Source organism: Podarcis raffonei, chromosome 14 (assembly GCF_027172205.1).
Source record: "Podarcis raffonei isolate rPodRaf1 chromosome 14, rPodRaf1.pri, whole genome shotgun sequence".
Taxonomy (NCBI): domain Eukaryota; kingdom Metazoa; phylum Chordata; class Lepidosauria; order Squamata; family Lacertidae; genus Podarcis; species Podarcis raffonei.
The window spans coordinates 34,816,576-34,830,825 of NC_070615.1; the positions used below are offsets into that span (position 1 = coordinate 34,816,576).

General features: G+C 45.8%; 1 protein-coding gene across 4 annotated transcripts in view; it reads left to right on the forward strand.

Moving 5' to 3' along the window:
- Positions 1 to 365: 365 nt before the first annotated feature.
- Positions 366 to 14,250, forward strand: part of RHBDL1 (rhomboid like 1) — a 30,932-nt gene continuing 17,047 nt past the window's right edge. For 2 of the 4 annotated variants that reach the window (XM_053364745.1, XM_053364746.1), the window contains exon 1: positions 11,464 to 11,624. In XM_053364745.1, the coding sequence (XP_053220720.1) occupies positions 11,586 to 11,624 (39 nt within the window). In that variant the 5' untranslated portion in view covers positions 11,464 to 11,585. Of the gene's footprint in view, positions 626 to 2,593; positions 2,648 to 10,934; positions 11,625 to 14,250 lie in introns of those variants that run through there. The other 2 variants (XM_053364744.1, XM_053364743.1) reach the window with 2 other exon arrangements.

Consider the following 14,250-nt stretch of genomic DNA (forward strand, 5'->3'; position numbering starts at 1 on the left):
CAAATCTATAGGGGCATAGATTTGGCTAAAATGAAGGGAAGTCAGCAGCCTGGGGTTGTAGAATTGCCCACCTTTCTTCCCACAATTCTAGTACAGTGGTACCTCGGGTTAAGTACTTAATTCGTTCTGGAGGTCTGTTCTTAACCTGAAGCACCACTTTAGCTAATGGGGCCTCCTGCTGCCGCTGCGCTGCCGCAGCACGATTTCTGTTCTCATCCTGAAGCAAAGTTCTTAACCCGAGGTACTATTTCTGGGTTAGTGGAGTCTGTAACCTGAAGCATCTATAACATGAAGCTTATGTAACCCAAGGTACCACTGTACTAGTTGTGTTGGGCTCAGCTGACAATATCAATAATATGAAGGCCATACCGGGAACATAGGAAGCTGCCTTCTACTGAGTCAAGACAATTGGCCCATGTAGCTCAGTATTGTACACACTGACTGGCACCGGCTCTCTAGGAATTCAGACAACGGTCTCTCCCAGCCCTACATGGAGATACCAGAGATTTATGCCGGGACTTTTCCCATGCAAAGAAGATGGTCTACCACTGAGCCACAGCCTGTCAGGTGGAATTACCTCAGCTGGTCCCTCACCTGTCTACTACCTGGCCAGCTTAGTTTGATGGTTGGTTTTTGTTTTAATCACCCAAGCCTGGTGTATTTTTAAAGGACTGTTTCCTCAGGGATGGTGGTTAAGTACCCAAACACTGCTGTGGCTAATAATAAGATTTCCTTTTTCTTTTTTTAAAGCTGGTATTCGCAGGGGTTGGGAAGACAAGATGGGGAGGGGGAGATCAGAAGTGGGCCGTGCTCCTCCCGTGAGGCCTGTCTCTGCTGCCGCTTTAATGAAGATCTAAACAGGGCTTCTCCGCCTGAGGCAGCAACATGCAGAAGCAGCCGGGAAGCCGTGTATTAATAAGTCTCAAATCCCATGTCGGAAGGTGGTGACCGGAGGGGAGGGGGGGGCAGGGACAGCCCTTACCCATGCACACACAGAGAAAGCCTGCTGCGAGGAGAAAAGGGAATATTTGCACAGATAATACTGGCGCCAAGGGGCTACAGCGAGAGTAGGCCACAACTGGCCGGTTTTATTTGCGCTGTGTATATTGTGATGCACACCCCAATCTCTGAGCGGCAAGGGACTCCAGGAGACTCAGGGTTCAGTTTCCAGTAGAAGAGGGTGGAAGGAAGTCTTGAGGTGTAAAGAATCTCAAAAGACGGTTTATAAAATAGTAGGATTTTTTATTAGAAGTATAATGTTAGATGGTGGTTTGATTTTTGTATCCTTATTTTATTGATTATTATTTTGGGGGGGAAAGTAATGAAAATTTATTTACAAAAAAAAGCAAAACCATAAAATAGGTACCGTATTTTTTGCTCTATAAGACTCACTTTTTCCCTCCTAAAAAGTAAGGGGAAATGTGTGTGCATCTTATGGAGCGAATGCAGGCTGCGCAGCTATCCCAGAAGCCAGAACAGCAAGAGGGATTGCTGCTTTCACTGCGCAGCGATCCCTCTTGCTGTTCTGGCTTCTGAGATTCAGAGTATTTTTTTTCTTGATTTCCTCCTCCAAAAACTAGGTGCACCTTATGGTCTGGTGCGTCTTATAGAGCGTAGAATAAGCACAGTTACATATGAGTTAAGTCACAAAGTCCAGCGGAAGAAAAGAAAAAAAGCAAGAATAAAAGTCATCTTCATATACATAGGCAGAATATTGGTGTTATTTGATTGTCAGGTGTAGTTCCAGACTTGTTTGGCTTGTGACGATGGTTGTCTGGGAAATGATACTTCTGCTGTATATATAACAACAATTTTATTATTTATATGCCGCCCACCTGACTGTGTTGCCCCAGCCACTCTGGGCAGCTCCCAACAAAATACTAAAAACACAATGAAATGTATTCGTTGTATTACATACCAAACATATAATAAATGAATGCCAAATAATATTTTAAAAGTATCTGGAGGTTCTAGTTCCTGTCAAAATATCAAATTATAGATTGCCCTGTTTGTCAAAGGCAACAGGAACAGGCGATCTTATCTCCCAGATCTCATCTAGTTTTCCTGCTCTGCTGCTACCCAAGATTCTTTAATTGGAAATCTGTTGGGAAGGACCTTATGCATGATGTATGCATGCTCTCCCCCTGAGGTTTTGCCCACCCTTGGGTCTTCACCACACTTTTTCAGGCAGAGAGGCAATGGAGTCACTCTCCTTCCTGCCCACAATTCCTCATTTCCCAGAGGATGTGAATATGTATGGGATGAAGATGAATATTCAGGCTCCTTGGTTCCATGGCTTTCACGACCTGCTAACCAGCTGCTGCCAGCCTCTCCTATCTCCACCAGACAGATGAGCATTAGCCCAATGGAATGATTATTGAGCCATCCACCCACACATCTTCCCTGCCTCACAGTAGGACCTTTTCCAGTTCGCCACCTAAGATGAGGCTTGCCAACTTTTCAGCCAGCTCTTGCAGCGATGCCTTTAAAGCACACAGCTGACGTTCAGACATAAGCAGGTTATAATGCAGGTGTATATATAGGAATATCTTCGTAGTGGCATTAAAACCTTCCTCTCCTGATTTCTCCACAGTTTAGCTGCTGGAAACGGTACAAGACAAGGTCAGGACACTCCCCGCCATTCCAGGTAATTTGGCAACCCTTGCCTAAGTCCTGTTGAGAGCCAGTGTGGTGTAGTGGTTAAGAGCGGTAGACTCGTAATCTGGTGAACCGGGTTTGTGTCTCCGCTCCTCCACATGCAGCTGCTGGGTGACCTTGGGCCAGTCACACTTCTCTGAAGTCTCTCAGCCCCACTCACCTCACAGAGTGTTTGTTGTGGGGGAGGAAGGGAAAGGAGAATGTTAGTCGCTTTGAGACTCCTTAAAGGTAAAGGTAAAGGTACCCCTGCCCGTACAGGCCAGTCTTGACAGACTCTGGGGTTGTGCGCCCATCTCACTTAAGAGGCCGGGGGCCAGCGCTGTCCGAAGACACTTCCGGGTCACGTGGCCAGCGTGACAAGCTGCATCTGGCGAGCCAGCGCAGCACACGAAACGCCGTTTACCTTCCCGCTGGTAAGCGGTCCCTATTTATCTACTTGCACCCGAAGGTGCTTTCGAACTGCTAGGTTGGCAGGCGCTGGGACCGAACGACGGGAGCGCACCCCGCCGCGGGGATTCGAACCACCGACCTTTCGATCGGCAAGTCCTAGGTGCTGAGAATTTAACCCACAGCGCCACCCGCGTCCCTTGAGACTCCTTAGGGTAGTGATAGTGCGGGATATCAAATCCAAACTCAGTGCCTGTTGCGAACATCTACAGAGGGAAGTAAGAAACTTTGGTAAGGTTCTTTTTCAGTGCAAATGGGGATATTCAGAACATGCCACGTGTTCCCTGAAAGAGCAACACTCCCTCCATGCAAAGGCATTTTGCAAAACTGGTGTCTTGCATTCTACATATTGTGAATATGGTTTGAACAAGGGTGGAGAAATGGTGGTCCTAGGATGGTTGCTGGAAAACGCACTTCTCAGATGGCCTGTTTATTCAGCATTCTTCCTGATTTGCTTTTGTGGCGGTTAGACTGTGTCCAGTCTTTATTGAGCATTCATCCTGATTTTCTTGCAGGGTGTTCATGTAGCAAACCACTTCCTGTTGATCATTTGCTCATCCCACACTTTTCAGTGCATTTCCCCACAATTTTCCTAACTCCCTCCAGGATGCTGAGCTCCCCATCGTGGCAGTGGGGAGCCAGGACTGTTCTCCTACTTGTCGGTAGCCATGAAATATTGAGTGCCAGTTGGAGAGGTGGGAAGAGGATAAGACCAGCATCTTGGTGGCAGGCACAATAGACAGCGTCTTGAACAGGAACACTTCTGCTAGGAGGTGAGGACGTGCTGCAAGATTTTGTTGCAGGATCCACCTACCATTTTGGCCCACTGTGCAGGGGCAGACTACGATCTTTCAAATTTCAGCGGTGCCCTGTGCAAGGCGAAAATTCAGTGCCCTCTTGCCTACTGTCTTCCATTCTGCTCAATTCACTACGGCATAGTTGCTATGCCCTGCAGCATCCCCAAGGCTCAGAACCCTGTGTGGAGGAACAGGTCCCGCTGCCCTAATTCTGCCTCGGCACTGTGTAGTGCATTGCTGGGAAAATAATGTATGCAAACCTTTTAAGTGTGCCCTATTAATATTAATACGATGTTGTGGCCAGGATCTAAACTTGGTCCCAGACCAACTTGGTCCATACGCACGTCTGGCACTCAAGCCTTCTCCACCCCCCATCACTGGGCCACATAGCAAACCATTTTTGAAGCGGAAGCCCAGATCCCCACTGGGCTCAAGCAACAAGCCCTTAGGCATGAGTAAAGGACTGCTTTCTATCCCTGTGGATGATAAACAGGGTATTATATTTTAAAAAATTTAAAAAATGTCCAGCAGCACCTTAGAGACCAACTAAGTTTGTTCTTGGGATGAGCTTTTGTGTGCATGCACACTTCTTAGTTCAAGATGTTCTATAACAGTGATGTGGGACCAGTGGCCCTCCAGGCCTCTGTATCTTTTTTTAAAAAAAAGATATTTATTAGAGTTTTACAAAATGAAAAAAGAAAAAAGAAAGAATACAAGTAAAAAATAATTCCATCCTTCCAACACATTCTTTCATTTGCCTAATTCCCGGACCTCCTCAAACCTCCCTTTTTGTATTCCAATTTAATTTGTTAGTTCAGCAAATCCTTCCCCTCTTTACTTATCCTAATCTTTAATCTTAAAATAATGTAACATTAGATTTTTATCTATTAATAGTCCAATTTTTTCATACTCCTTATAGCATTATAGCTAAAAACCACATAACTTTTCATCCAACATCATTCTAACATTCATTAATTTTACAATATTTCTGTAAGTAGTCTTTAAATTTCTTCCAATCTTCTTCCACCGACTCTTCTCCCTGGTCTCGGATTCTGCCAGTCATTTCTGCCAATTCCATATAGTCCATCACCTTCATCTGCCATTCTTCCAAGGTGGGTAAATCTTGGGTCTTCCAATACTTTGCAATAAGTATTCTTGCTGCTGTCGTAGCATACATAAAAAAAGTTCTATCCTTCTTTGGCACCAATTGGCCGACAATGCCCAGGAGAAAGGCCTCTGGTTTCTTCAGGAAGGTATATTTAAATACCTTTTTCATTTCATTATATATCATCTCCCAGAAAACCTTAATCCTTGGGCACGTCCACCAAAGGTGAAAGAATGTACCTTCTGTTTCTTTACATTTCCAACATTTGTTATCGGGCAAATGATAATTTTTTGCCAGCTTGACTGGGGTCATGTACCACCTGTATATCATTTTCATGATATTCTCTCTTAAGGCATTGCATGCCGTAAACTTCATACCTGTGGTCCATAACTGTTCCCAGTCAGCAAACATAATATTATGTCCAACATCATGTGCCCACTTAATCATAGCAGATTTCACCGTTTCATCCTGTGTATTCCATTTCAACAGCAAGTTATACATCCTTGACAAAATCTTAGTTTTGGGCTCTAACAGTTCTGTTTCCAATTTTGATTTTTCCACCTGGAATCCAATTTTTTTGTCCTGATTATATGCCTCCATTATTTGATAATAATGAAGCCAATCTCGCACTTTATTCTTTAGTTTTTCATAACTCTGCAATTTCAATTTGTCTCCTGCTTGTTCCAAAATTTCCCAATATTTCGGCCATTTGGCCTCCATATTGAGTCTTTTCAAAGCCTTTGCTTCCATTGGTGACAGCCACCTTGGGGTTTTACTTTCAGGTAAATCTTTATATCTTATCCAGACATTAAATAGTGCTTTCCTGACAATATGATTTTTAAATGCTTTATGTGCTTTGACCTTATCATACCACAAATATGCATGCCAACCAAATACATTGTTAAAGCCTTCCAAATCCAAAATGTCTGTGTTCTCAAGGAGTAGCCATTCTTTCAACCAGCAGAAAGCTGCTGATTCATAATACAGTTTAAGGTCTGGCAGGGCAAATCCACCTCTTTCCTTTGCATCCGTTAAAATTTTAAAGTTTATTCTGGGTTTCTTGCCCTGCCAGACAAATCTAGAAATATCTCTCTGCCACTTCTTGAAACAATCCATTTTGTCCAAAATTTGCAATGTTTGAAACAAAAATAACATTCTTGGCAATACATTCATCTTTATCGCAGCAATACGGCCTAGCAGTGAAAGCTTCAAATTTGACCAAATTTCTAAGTCTTTTTTCACTTCCGCCCAACATTTTTCATAATTATCTTTAAATAAATTCACATTTTTGGCTGTCATATTAATCCCCAGGTATTTCACTTTCTTAACCACTGTTAAACCTGTCTCATTCTGAAACCTCTCTCTTTCATTCTCTGTTAAATTTCCCCCTAGAACCTTTGTTTTTAGTTTATTCAATTTAAATCCTGCAACCTGACCAAAGTCTTGAATCAGTTCCAAAACTCTTTTGGTACTAGATTCTGGCTCCTGTAGTGCCAGTACTAAATCATCTGCAAATGCTCTCAATTTATACTGTTTAGCTCCGAGTTGTATACCTTTAACCAACTGGTCCCTTCTAATCATGTTCAACAAAACCTCCAGGACTGATATAAAAAGCAATGGGGAAATTGGGCAACCTTGTCGTGTCCCTTTCTCTATCTTAAATTCCTCCGTCACCTCATTATTAACAATTAGCTTGGCCTTTTGTTCAGAGTAAATTGCACTTATACCATTTCCAAATCCTTCTCCCACCCCCATCCCCTGTAGATTCTTCTTCATAAAACTCCAAGAGATGTTGTCAAAGGCTTTCTCCGCGTCCACAAATATTAAAACTGCTTTGGTATTAATATTCACTTCTAACTTTTCCAAAATGTTAATTATATTCCTCAAATTATCAGACAAATGTCTACTCGGAAGAAAGCCTGCTTGGTCTTTATGAATCTCTTCCATCAATACTTTTTTTAATCTCTTGGCCAAAATATCTGCAAAGATTTTGTAATCCACATTGAGTAATGATATGGGGCGGTAGTTCTTGAGCTGAGTTTTTTCAGTTTCTGTTTTCGGTATAAGTGTAATATATGTTTCTTTCCACGATTCTGGCACCTTTTCCCCTTCCAATATTTCATTACAGACTTCATTTAAAGGTTGTACTAACCACTCTTTTAAAGTTCTGTAATATCTTGAAGTCAGTCCATCTGGTCCTGGAGATTTGCCCAATTGCATGTTCTGAACGGCATCTTCTATTTCCTGTTCAGATATTTTACAGTTCAACATTAATTTACTTTCTTGAGGAATTTTTTGTAATCCATTTATCTTCAAAAATCGATCTATGTCAACTTCTTTCTGTGGCCCTTGTGTATATAATTGTTTGAAGTACCTCTGGAAACATTTTTTAATCTCAGCTGGGTTCTGTATGTTCCTTCCTTCCACTTCTAAATTTGTAATAGTATTTAATTTTTGTCTTTTTTTCATTTGCCAAGCTAACAACTTCCCACATTTGTTAGCTGATTCAAATGTCTTTTGTCTCATTTGTTTAATTTTCCATTCTATTTCCTGGTTCATCATTTTCATATATTGTACTTGGTATAACTTTATTTATCACAGGATCTCTTGCAACTTTGGTTTTGCTCTCAATTTCTTTTCACTTTCTTTTATTTTTTCCAAAATTTTGTCTTTCTTCTCATTTTGGCTTCTCTTCTTTATTGCATTCTGTTGTATCAAGAACCCTCTCATAACGGCTTTACTTGCGTCCCAGATAACTCTTTTTTCAACGTTGGTGTTCATATTTATCTCAAAATAGTCTCTCATAGTTTTTTGGGCCTTCTTAATCACGTTTTCATCTCTAAATAAAGTGTCATTCATCCTCCATCTAAAAGAACCAGTGGAAATCAGTTTCATCTCCATCTTCACAGGATTGTGGTCAGAGCAAGTTCTTGGACAGATTTCCACCTTCTTTATCTTTGGAGCTGTTCCTCTAGTTACCCATATTTGGTCGATTCTGGTCCATGTCATTTTGGCTTCAGAAAAGAAAGTTCCCTCTCTAGCCAGGGGATTCTTTATTCTCCAAATATCAACTAGGTCCAGATTGTCTGTCATCTCAAAAAAGGTTTTCGGTAGTCTACCATCCATGGTGACCACCTGTCTTTGTGCCTTGTCCATGTTTGTTGATACTACTCCATTCATGTCTCCCATCAAGATCAAATTATAGTCCATATAGTCCATTAAAGTCTCATGCAACTTTTTGAAGAATTCAGATTTCCCCTCATTTGGTGCATAAATTCCTACTATCAAGAATTTTTCTCCTTGAATTTGAATTTCAATTGCCACATATCGTCCTTGGTCATCTTTAAAAATAAATTTCGGTGATAATCTCTCATTTGCATAGATCACTACTCCTCTTTTTTTAACTTTATCAGATGAAATAAACTCTTGTCCCAATCTTTTATTAATCAGCACTTTTCTATGTAGCCTAATCACATGTGTTTCCTGTAGGCAAATCAAGTCCAATTGTTCCTTTTTCAATAAATGAAAAACATTTTTCCTTTTCTGGGGGGAATTTAGTCCATTACAATTCCAGCTTAATAGTTGCAAAGCCATAGTGTAGTTACTTTGTTTTTCCTCCAACAGCACCAAGTATCTGTTCTTGTTCTGTCGGTGGCGTCACTTTCTCTAAACCAGGTAATCCAAAAGATAAGTTTGCTATATCTAGCATTCCACTTTCCCGTGCTCTTGGCTCTTTCCCAATTTCCGCTTCTTTCTGTAAGTCTTCTCCATGGTCTCTCAGAAATCTATCTTTGTCATCCAGTGATCTTATTTTTATCTTCCTTCCTTTGTGTTTAAAGGACAAGCCTTGAGGGAATTCCCACCTGAAAAGGATTCTGTTACTTCTCAACAAAGCGACCAGATCTGCGTAGTTGAACCTAAGGTCCAAAAGATGTTTCGGAATGTCCTTAAATATCTCAACACTTGACTGATAAATTTCCAAGGTCTTTTGGTAGTGCAAATTCAAGATTTTGTCTCTCTCCTCTTTAGTTCGAAAAGTAATGAGGCAGTCTCTCACTTTATTCTTCTTTCCTCCTCTTCCAAGCCTGAATGCACTTACTATCTTGAATTCTTCCTTTCCCAAGTCTAGTTGCCAAAACCCTGTAAATTCCTTAGTAAGAAAATCGGCCAAATTGTCCTTCTCAAGTTCAGGTACAGCTCTGATCCTCAAATTGGTTTGTTTCTCCTTCAATTCCACCATGGAGAGCACCAAACCGTGGTCATCCAGTCGTCTGTATATCGGTGGTATCTTCTCTTCAGTGGCAGTTGCTATCTCTTTTGCTTCCTCAGCAGTCTTTCGAATCTGAGTAGATTCTTGAAGCAATTTCTCAATAGCCTGTGTATTGGTATTCACCTGCTGTCCCAAGTTATTTATGCTTGTAGTATTTTGGTCGATTTTTGCTGATGCTTCGGCTACTTGTTTATTTGTTTCAGCCACCTGTATGTTTGTTTCAGCTACTTGCCTGGTTAAATTTTCCAATGACTCATTAATTTTCCCTAATGCCAAAGCTAAAACCTCAGATGACATTCCTTTTGACTTCGCTTGTGCAGGTGCAGCCCCTGATGGTCCAGATACCCCAGAGGCCCCAGATGCTGATGCTCTTCTTTGTGACCCAATGTCTGTGCGAATTCTGCCAGACCTCAATATTTTCTCTTGAGTCGACTCTAACTTTTCTTTCCCGTCTGCCATACCACTCCAGATAAGTCCAAGGTCGCTCCCACAGCTGGGCTTTGTTATGAAGTGGAAAATTCCCTGGCTCAGTTGTTTTTGCAACAATGTCCAACTTCCTCTAGGGGGACACTGTTACAGTCAAACTTATAACTTTTAAAAGTAACTTTTTTAAGTCCCCCAGTTCATCAAAAAAGACGACTGTATCAATTCCAACTATTTTGAGGTTACTCTAAAACCAGGAGAAGTCAGCCAGAAACACTGTATCTCTTTTGCAGAGTTAGCTGTCAAAAGCAATCTATTGCCAATAGTGCCTTTCACAATACGGCATTCATTATCAAGGCAGTCCGTTCCCAGGGTCTAAGCAGTGGATTTTAACTTCCTTTCCCCACTTTCTTTACAGGAAATAAAAGTTCAGATCTTTTCCCCTCCTCTCCTGCAATCCGGAGGGGGAATCTTCTGTCTGACGTTCGGATTTTAACCCTTTTAAAAGTTGCTTTCAAAGTTCTAGCTCACAGTCTCTTTGCTTTGTTCCGTATACAAGAAACGGGAGGCAGACTTCCTGTTTATTCTTCCCCCGTTTCGGTACCGAATTTACTAATTTCCTTTCCTTTATAATCCAATTTAATCCTACTCACGGGTAGTTGTTTCTTGCAGCCAAATTGTCCAGGAAAAAGTCAGCGCTCTCCGATAACGGCTGTGCGGCTTCGCTCCGCGTAAGAAGCAGTCACTCACAGCACCGCGCTGCTCTGCCCGCTTTGCTCCGGAGCCCAAAAAGAGGGTCCCTTTGCAGTTTGGGGGGGGCGCTAAAGGTGCCCGCTGAGTCCCACGCTCACAGGCTTCACCCGCCTGTGATTTTTGAATGGGTCCCCGCTTCGCCGCAGCGGTCAGACCCGATCCCGCGGAGCTGGTCCCTCGGAGATCAGAGGGAATCCGCCATTATCGCTGGCGCTAACCCGGAAGTCCAGGCCTCTGTATCTGGCCCTTGGGACTCTTCCCTAAGCCTCCAGAAACGCTCTCCATCCTCCTCACCTGCTTTTGCCTGGCTGGATCGCACCCTCAAGTGTGATCCTTCCTCTTGCTGGAGAGAAATGCCCCCCTCCTCTTCTGATTTTTGCCTGGCTGGACCACGCCCCTTACTGTGCACAGACTGCACCTGTTGCTCCGCCCACTTTCGCCTCTGGCCCTGCCCTCTGCCGGCATGTGGCCCGCAGCAGGTTACCCATGAGGGAATGCGGCCCTCGGGCTGGAAGGAGGGGGGAAAGGGCTCTCCACCCCGCCCCTGTCCTTTGGGATCCCTTCCACGCCAATCAGGTGGGAGAAAGAGGCGGGTCCCAGCGAGCCGCCCTCCCTCCCTCGCTTCGCGGGCGCCGCCGGCCGCTGCGGCTCCGGGTGGCCCGCCGCGCGCTCCTCGTCTCCCTGCGCCGCTTCGCGAGGGCGCCAGAGGGGGCTGCAGCGCTGCTGCTGCTGCTGCTGCGTGCGCTGGGCGCCCGTCCATCCGTCCCTGTTCGCAGCAGAGCAGCAGCGAGGAGAAGCGGCGCTTGCCTGCCTGCCTGCCCGCCCGGCCGCCGCTCCTGCGCAACGCCCTCCCTCGCGCCGCCCGAGGCGCAGCGGGCGCCTCCCTCGCCTCGCCTCTCCCCGCCCCGCCGGGCTGCCCTAGGCTCCGCCTGCCCGGCTCGCTGCCTGCCACTCGCCTCGGGAACCCGGGCTGCTGCTGCTGGTCCCGCTGCTGCTGCTCGGTCGCCTTCCCGGCGGGGGAAAGAAGGCAAGGCAGCCGCCGGTGGTGCCAGTGCCGCCGCCGCCGCCGCCCGTGCGCCCTCGCGCTCCTCCGCTGTCCTCCTCTCCCTCCGCCGTCCAGCCCAGCAGGTATATGGATAGAAGCTCGTTGCTGCAGCTCATCCAGGAGCAGGTGAGCCAGGCGGGATGAGGCGCCGTTTCCACGGCAGCGTCGCTGCCGGCAGGCTCCCCTTGGCATGGGGGGTGGGGAGGAAAGGGGGCGGCGGGGATGGGGGGCGGGCAGGGGCATCTCGTGGAGGGGAGGGGGTCGCAGCTGGGCAAACAGGTTGCAGTGCCCTGGAAAAGCGACTCCTCCGACTGCTGGTGTGGGGTCGGGCGGGCACGGTGCCAGCCCTCCCGCTGCTTGCCTTGGCATCGCTTTGGCCGGGCCACGTGTGGCTGTGCCAACCAGGAGATACTCCAGCTTCAGGGTGCTGAAGGGAGGGAAGGAAATGGGCAGGCATGGGCGGGGTGAGGACTAGGTAGAGCCGTTCATGAGCGCCTTCCGATCGGAGGGTGGCAGGGGCCCATTTAGATGGTGGTGCGTTATTTCAGGATGGAGCCATAAGGGATTTGTCTGGAATTTTAATTTATTTATTTTTATTTGGTGGGGTGGGAGATTTAGACAGGTGTTGCCTCACCCCCAGCTTTCAGATCTGTGGTCTTCCTATTGGCATTTATCGTGTTGTTCCATGACCCAGAGGTCACCTAACGTGAAAACCTGCACCATGCATTCAAACCACTCTCTTGCCACTTTAGCAGTCATGGCTTCCCCTAAAGAATCTTGGGAGCTGTAGTTTGGGCACTGGGAACCGTAGTTCTGCATGTGGTCTCCTAACAACCCTCAGCACTCTTAATGAACTACAGTTCCTAGGATATTTTGGTGGTGGTGAGACGTAACTGATTAAAGTGGTCTGAGAGTGTGTTAAATGCATAGTGCAGACATGACCTCCAGCACTGCCCGCAGCTGATCCAGAGAGCATAGAGCCAGCCTTCATGGGCTGAATCACTGCTGCTGGTGGGCAACCCATCTTTGCTGTTGCCTTTGGCCCTTGTCCCATGCCTATCCAGCCTAAAGGTCTGAGACCAAGGAAGAACTGGCATGAGTTTGAACTGAAAAATAGATGGGTTGCTCGTTTATATATTCATAATTGCATTTATATTACACCTTTTCTTAAAGGAGCTCAAGGCTGTGTGCGTAGTTCTTCCCTCTTCCCATTTTATCCTCACAGTAACTCTGCAAGGTAGTTTAGGCCAGGAGACATTACCTAGCCCAAGATTACTCAGGATGAGTGCGGATTTGAGCCTTGGTCACTCAGGTCCTGCTCTGGTGCTGTAACCACTGCACAACACGGCCACTGCCATGGCTGAAGCCCAGGGCAGTATGCCTGGCAGGGGGACAAAAATGTGTTTGCAGCATGACAGGATCTGTGGATTCCCCACTGATGGAATCAGGGCTCTGAGTCTTAGTGGGACCACTGCCCTCTTGGGTACCGTAAAACTGTAGAGTTGGAAGGGACCACGAGGGTCATCTAGTCCAACCCCCTGCAACACAGGAATTTCTTCCCCATCATAGAATTGGAACCCACAATCTTGAGAGTAAGAGTTTCATGCTCTACTGACTGAGCTATCCCGAGTCTTATCTTTTGGTGACTTTGCAAGGAACTCAAAACCTTGTCAGCAGAGCAGCTGAAATTCTCTTGCTGGAGGTTGGGCCGATTGTGCTTCTGTCACTTCTGTCACCCCTGTGTCCAGTTCAGTCAGCGGCCTCTCAGGCAAAACCGCCCCATGAACCTCCATGGCATATTTCGTTTTGTCAAAGTGACCATTTGTTTGGCTGTCTGTGAAGGATCCCTTCATAAGAACTGCCGGGATCTGCTGTTGTTCCTGAGCTGAGCGCTGGCAGAGCGGTCTGGCTCAAAGCAGCGACTGCAAAGCCCAGAACAGCCCCTGCTTCAAATGGCTCCTTGGCTAAGAGTTCAGTTGGTGGGCTGAGGAGTCGCCATGCTGTCTGTCTTGGCACCGTCCATCAGCAGCATGGGGACATGGGTACCACCAGCCTGTTTCACAGGGCTGTTGTTGTAAGTGTTGCCGAGATAACGGATGTGAAATGCTTGAGTGCTGTTGTAGAGCGGAGAGTTGTTGTGCTCTGATCCTTCTTATGAGCTGGTTGGCCACTGTGAGAACAGGATGCTGGGCTGGATGGAACATTGGTCTGATCCAGCAGGCTCCTCTTATGATCTTATTGAAAGCTCTTTGTAATATAATTATGGGACTGCATTAAATCTCAGTGTGAACAAGTGGCCTTGACCTGGTGGTGAAAACTGGAGTATGTCGTTATTGCTTCTGGACCAGTAGATGAGCCCCAGATTTTATATTAGTTGGGCAGCATACTATGACCCACAAACACACATGAGCCGCCCTAGCCAGACCTTCAGCCTATCTGGCTTAGTATTGTATACACTGACTAGCAGCAGCTCTCCAAGCCCTACCCGGAAATCGAACCAGAGGCCTTCTGGGGGCAAGGCAGATGCTCTACCATTCAGCTACAGTCTTTCTCCATTAACTGGAGAGCTACACAGCTAGAGCTTCATGCCATCATTAAGGTGAGAGTCACATAGAATTCTGGGATAGGATAGTTGGGACTGCAGATCCTATGCACACTTGCTTGGGCGTAAGAAGTGCAGAATTCAGTGAGACTTCTGTGGAAGCACCCGTAGGATTGCACAATGGGAATAGCAGTCCTAAGCACTGTTTAC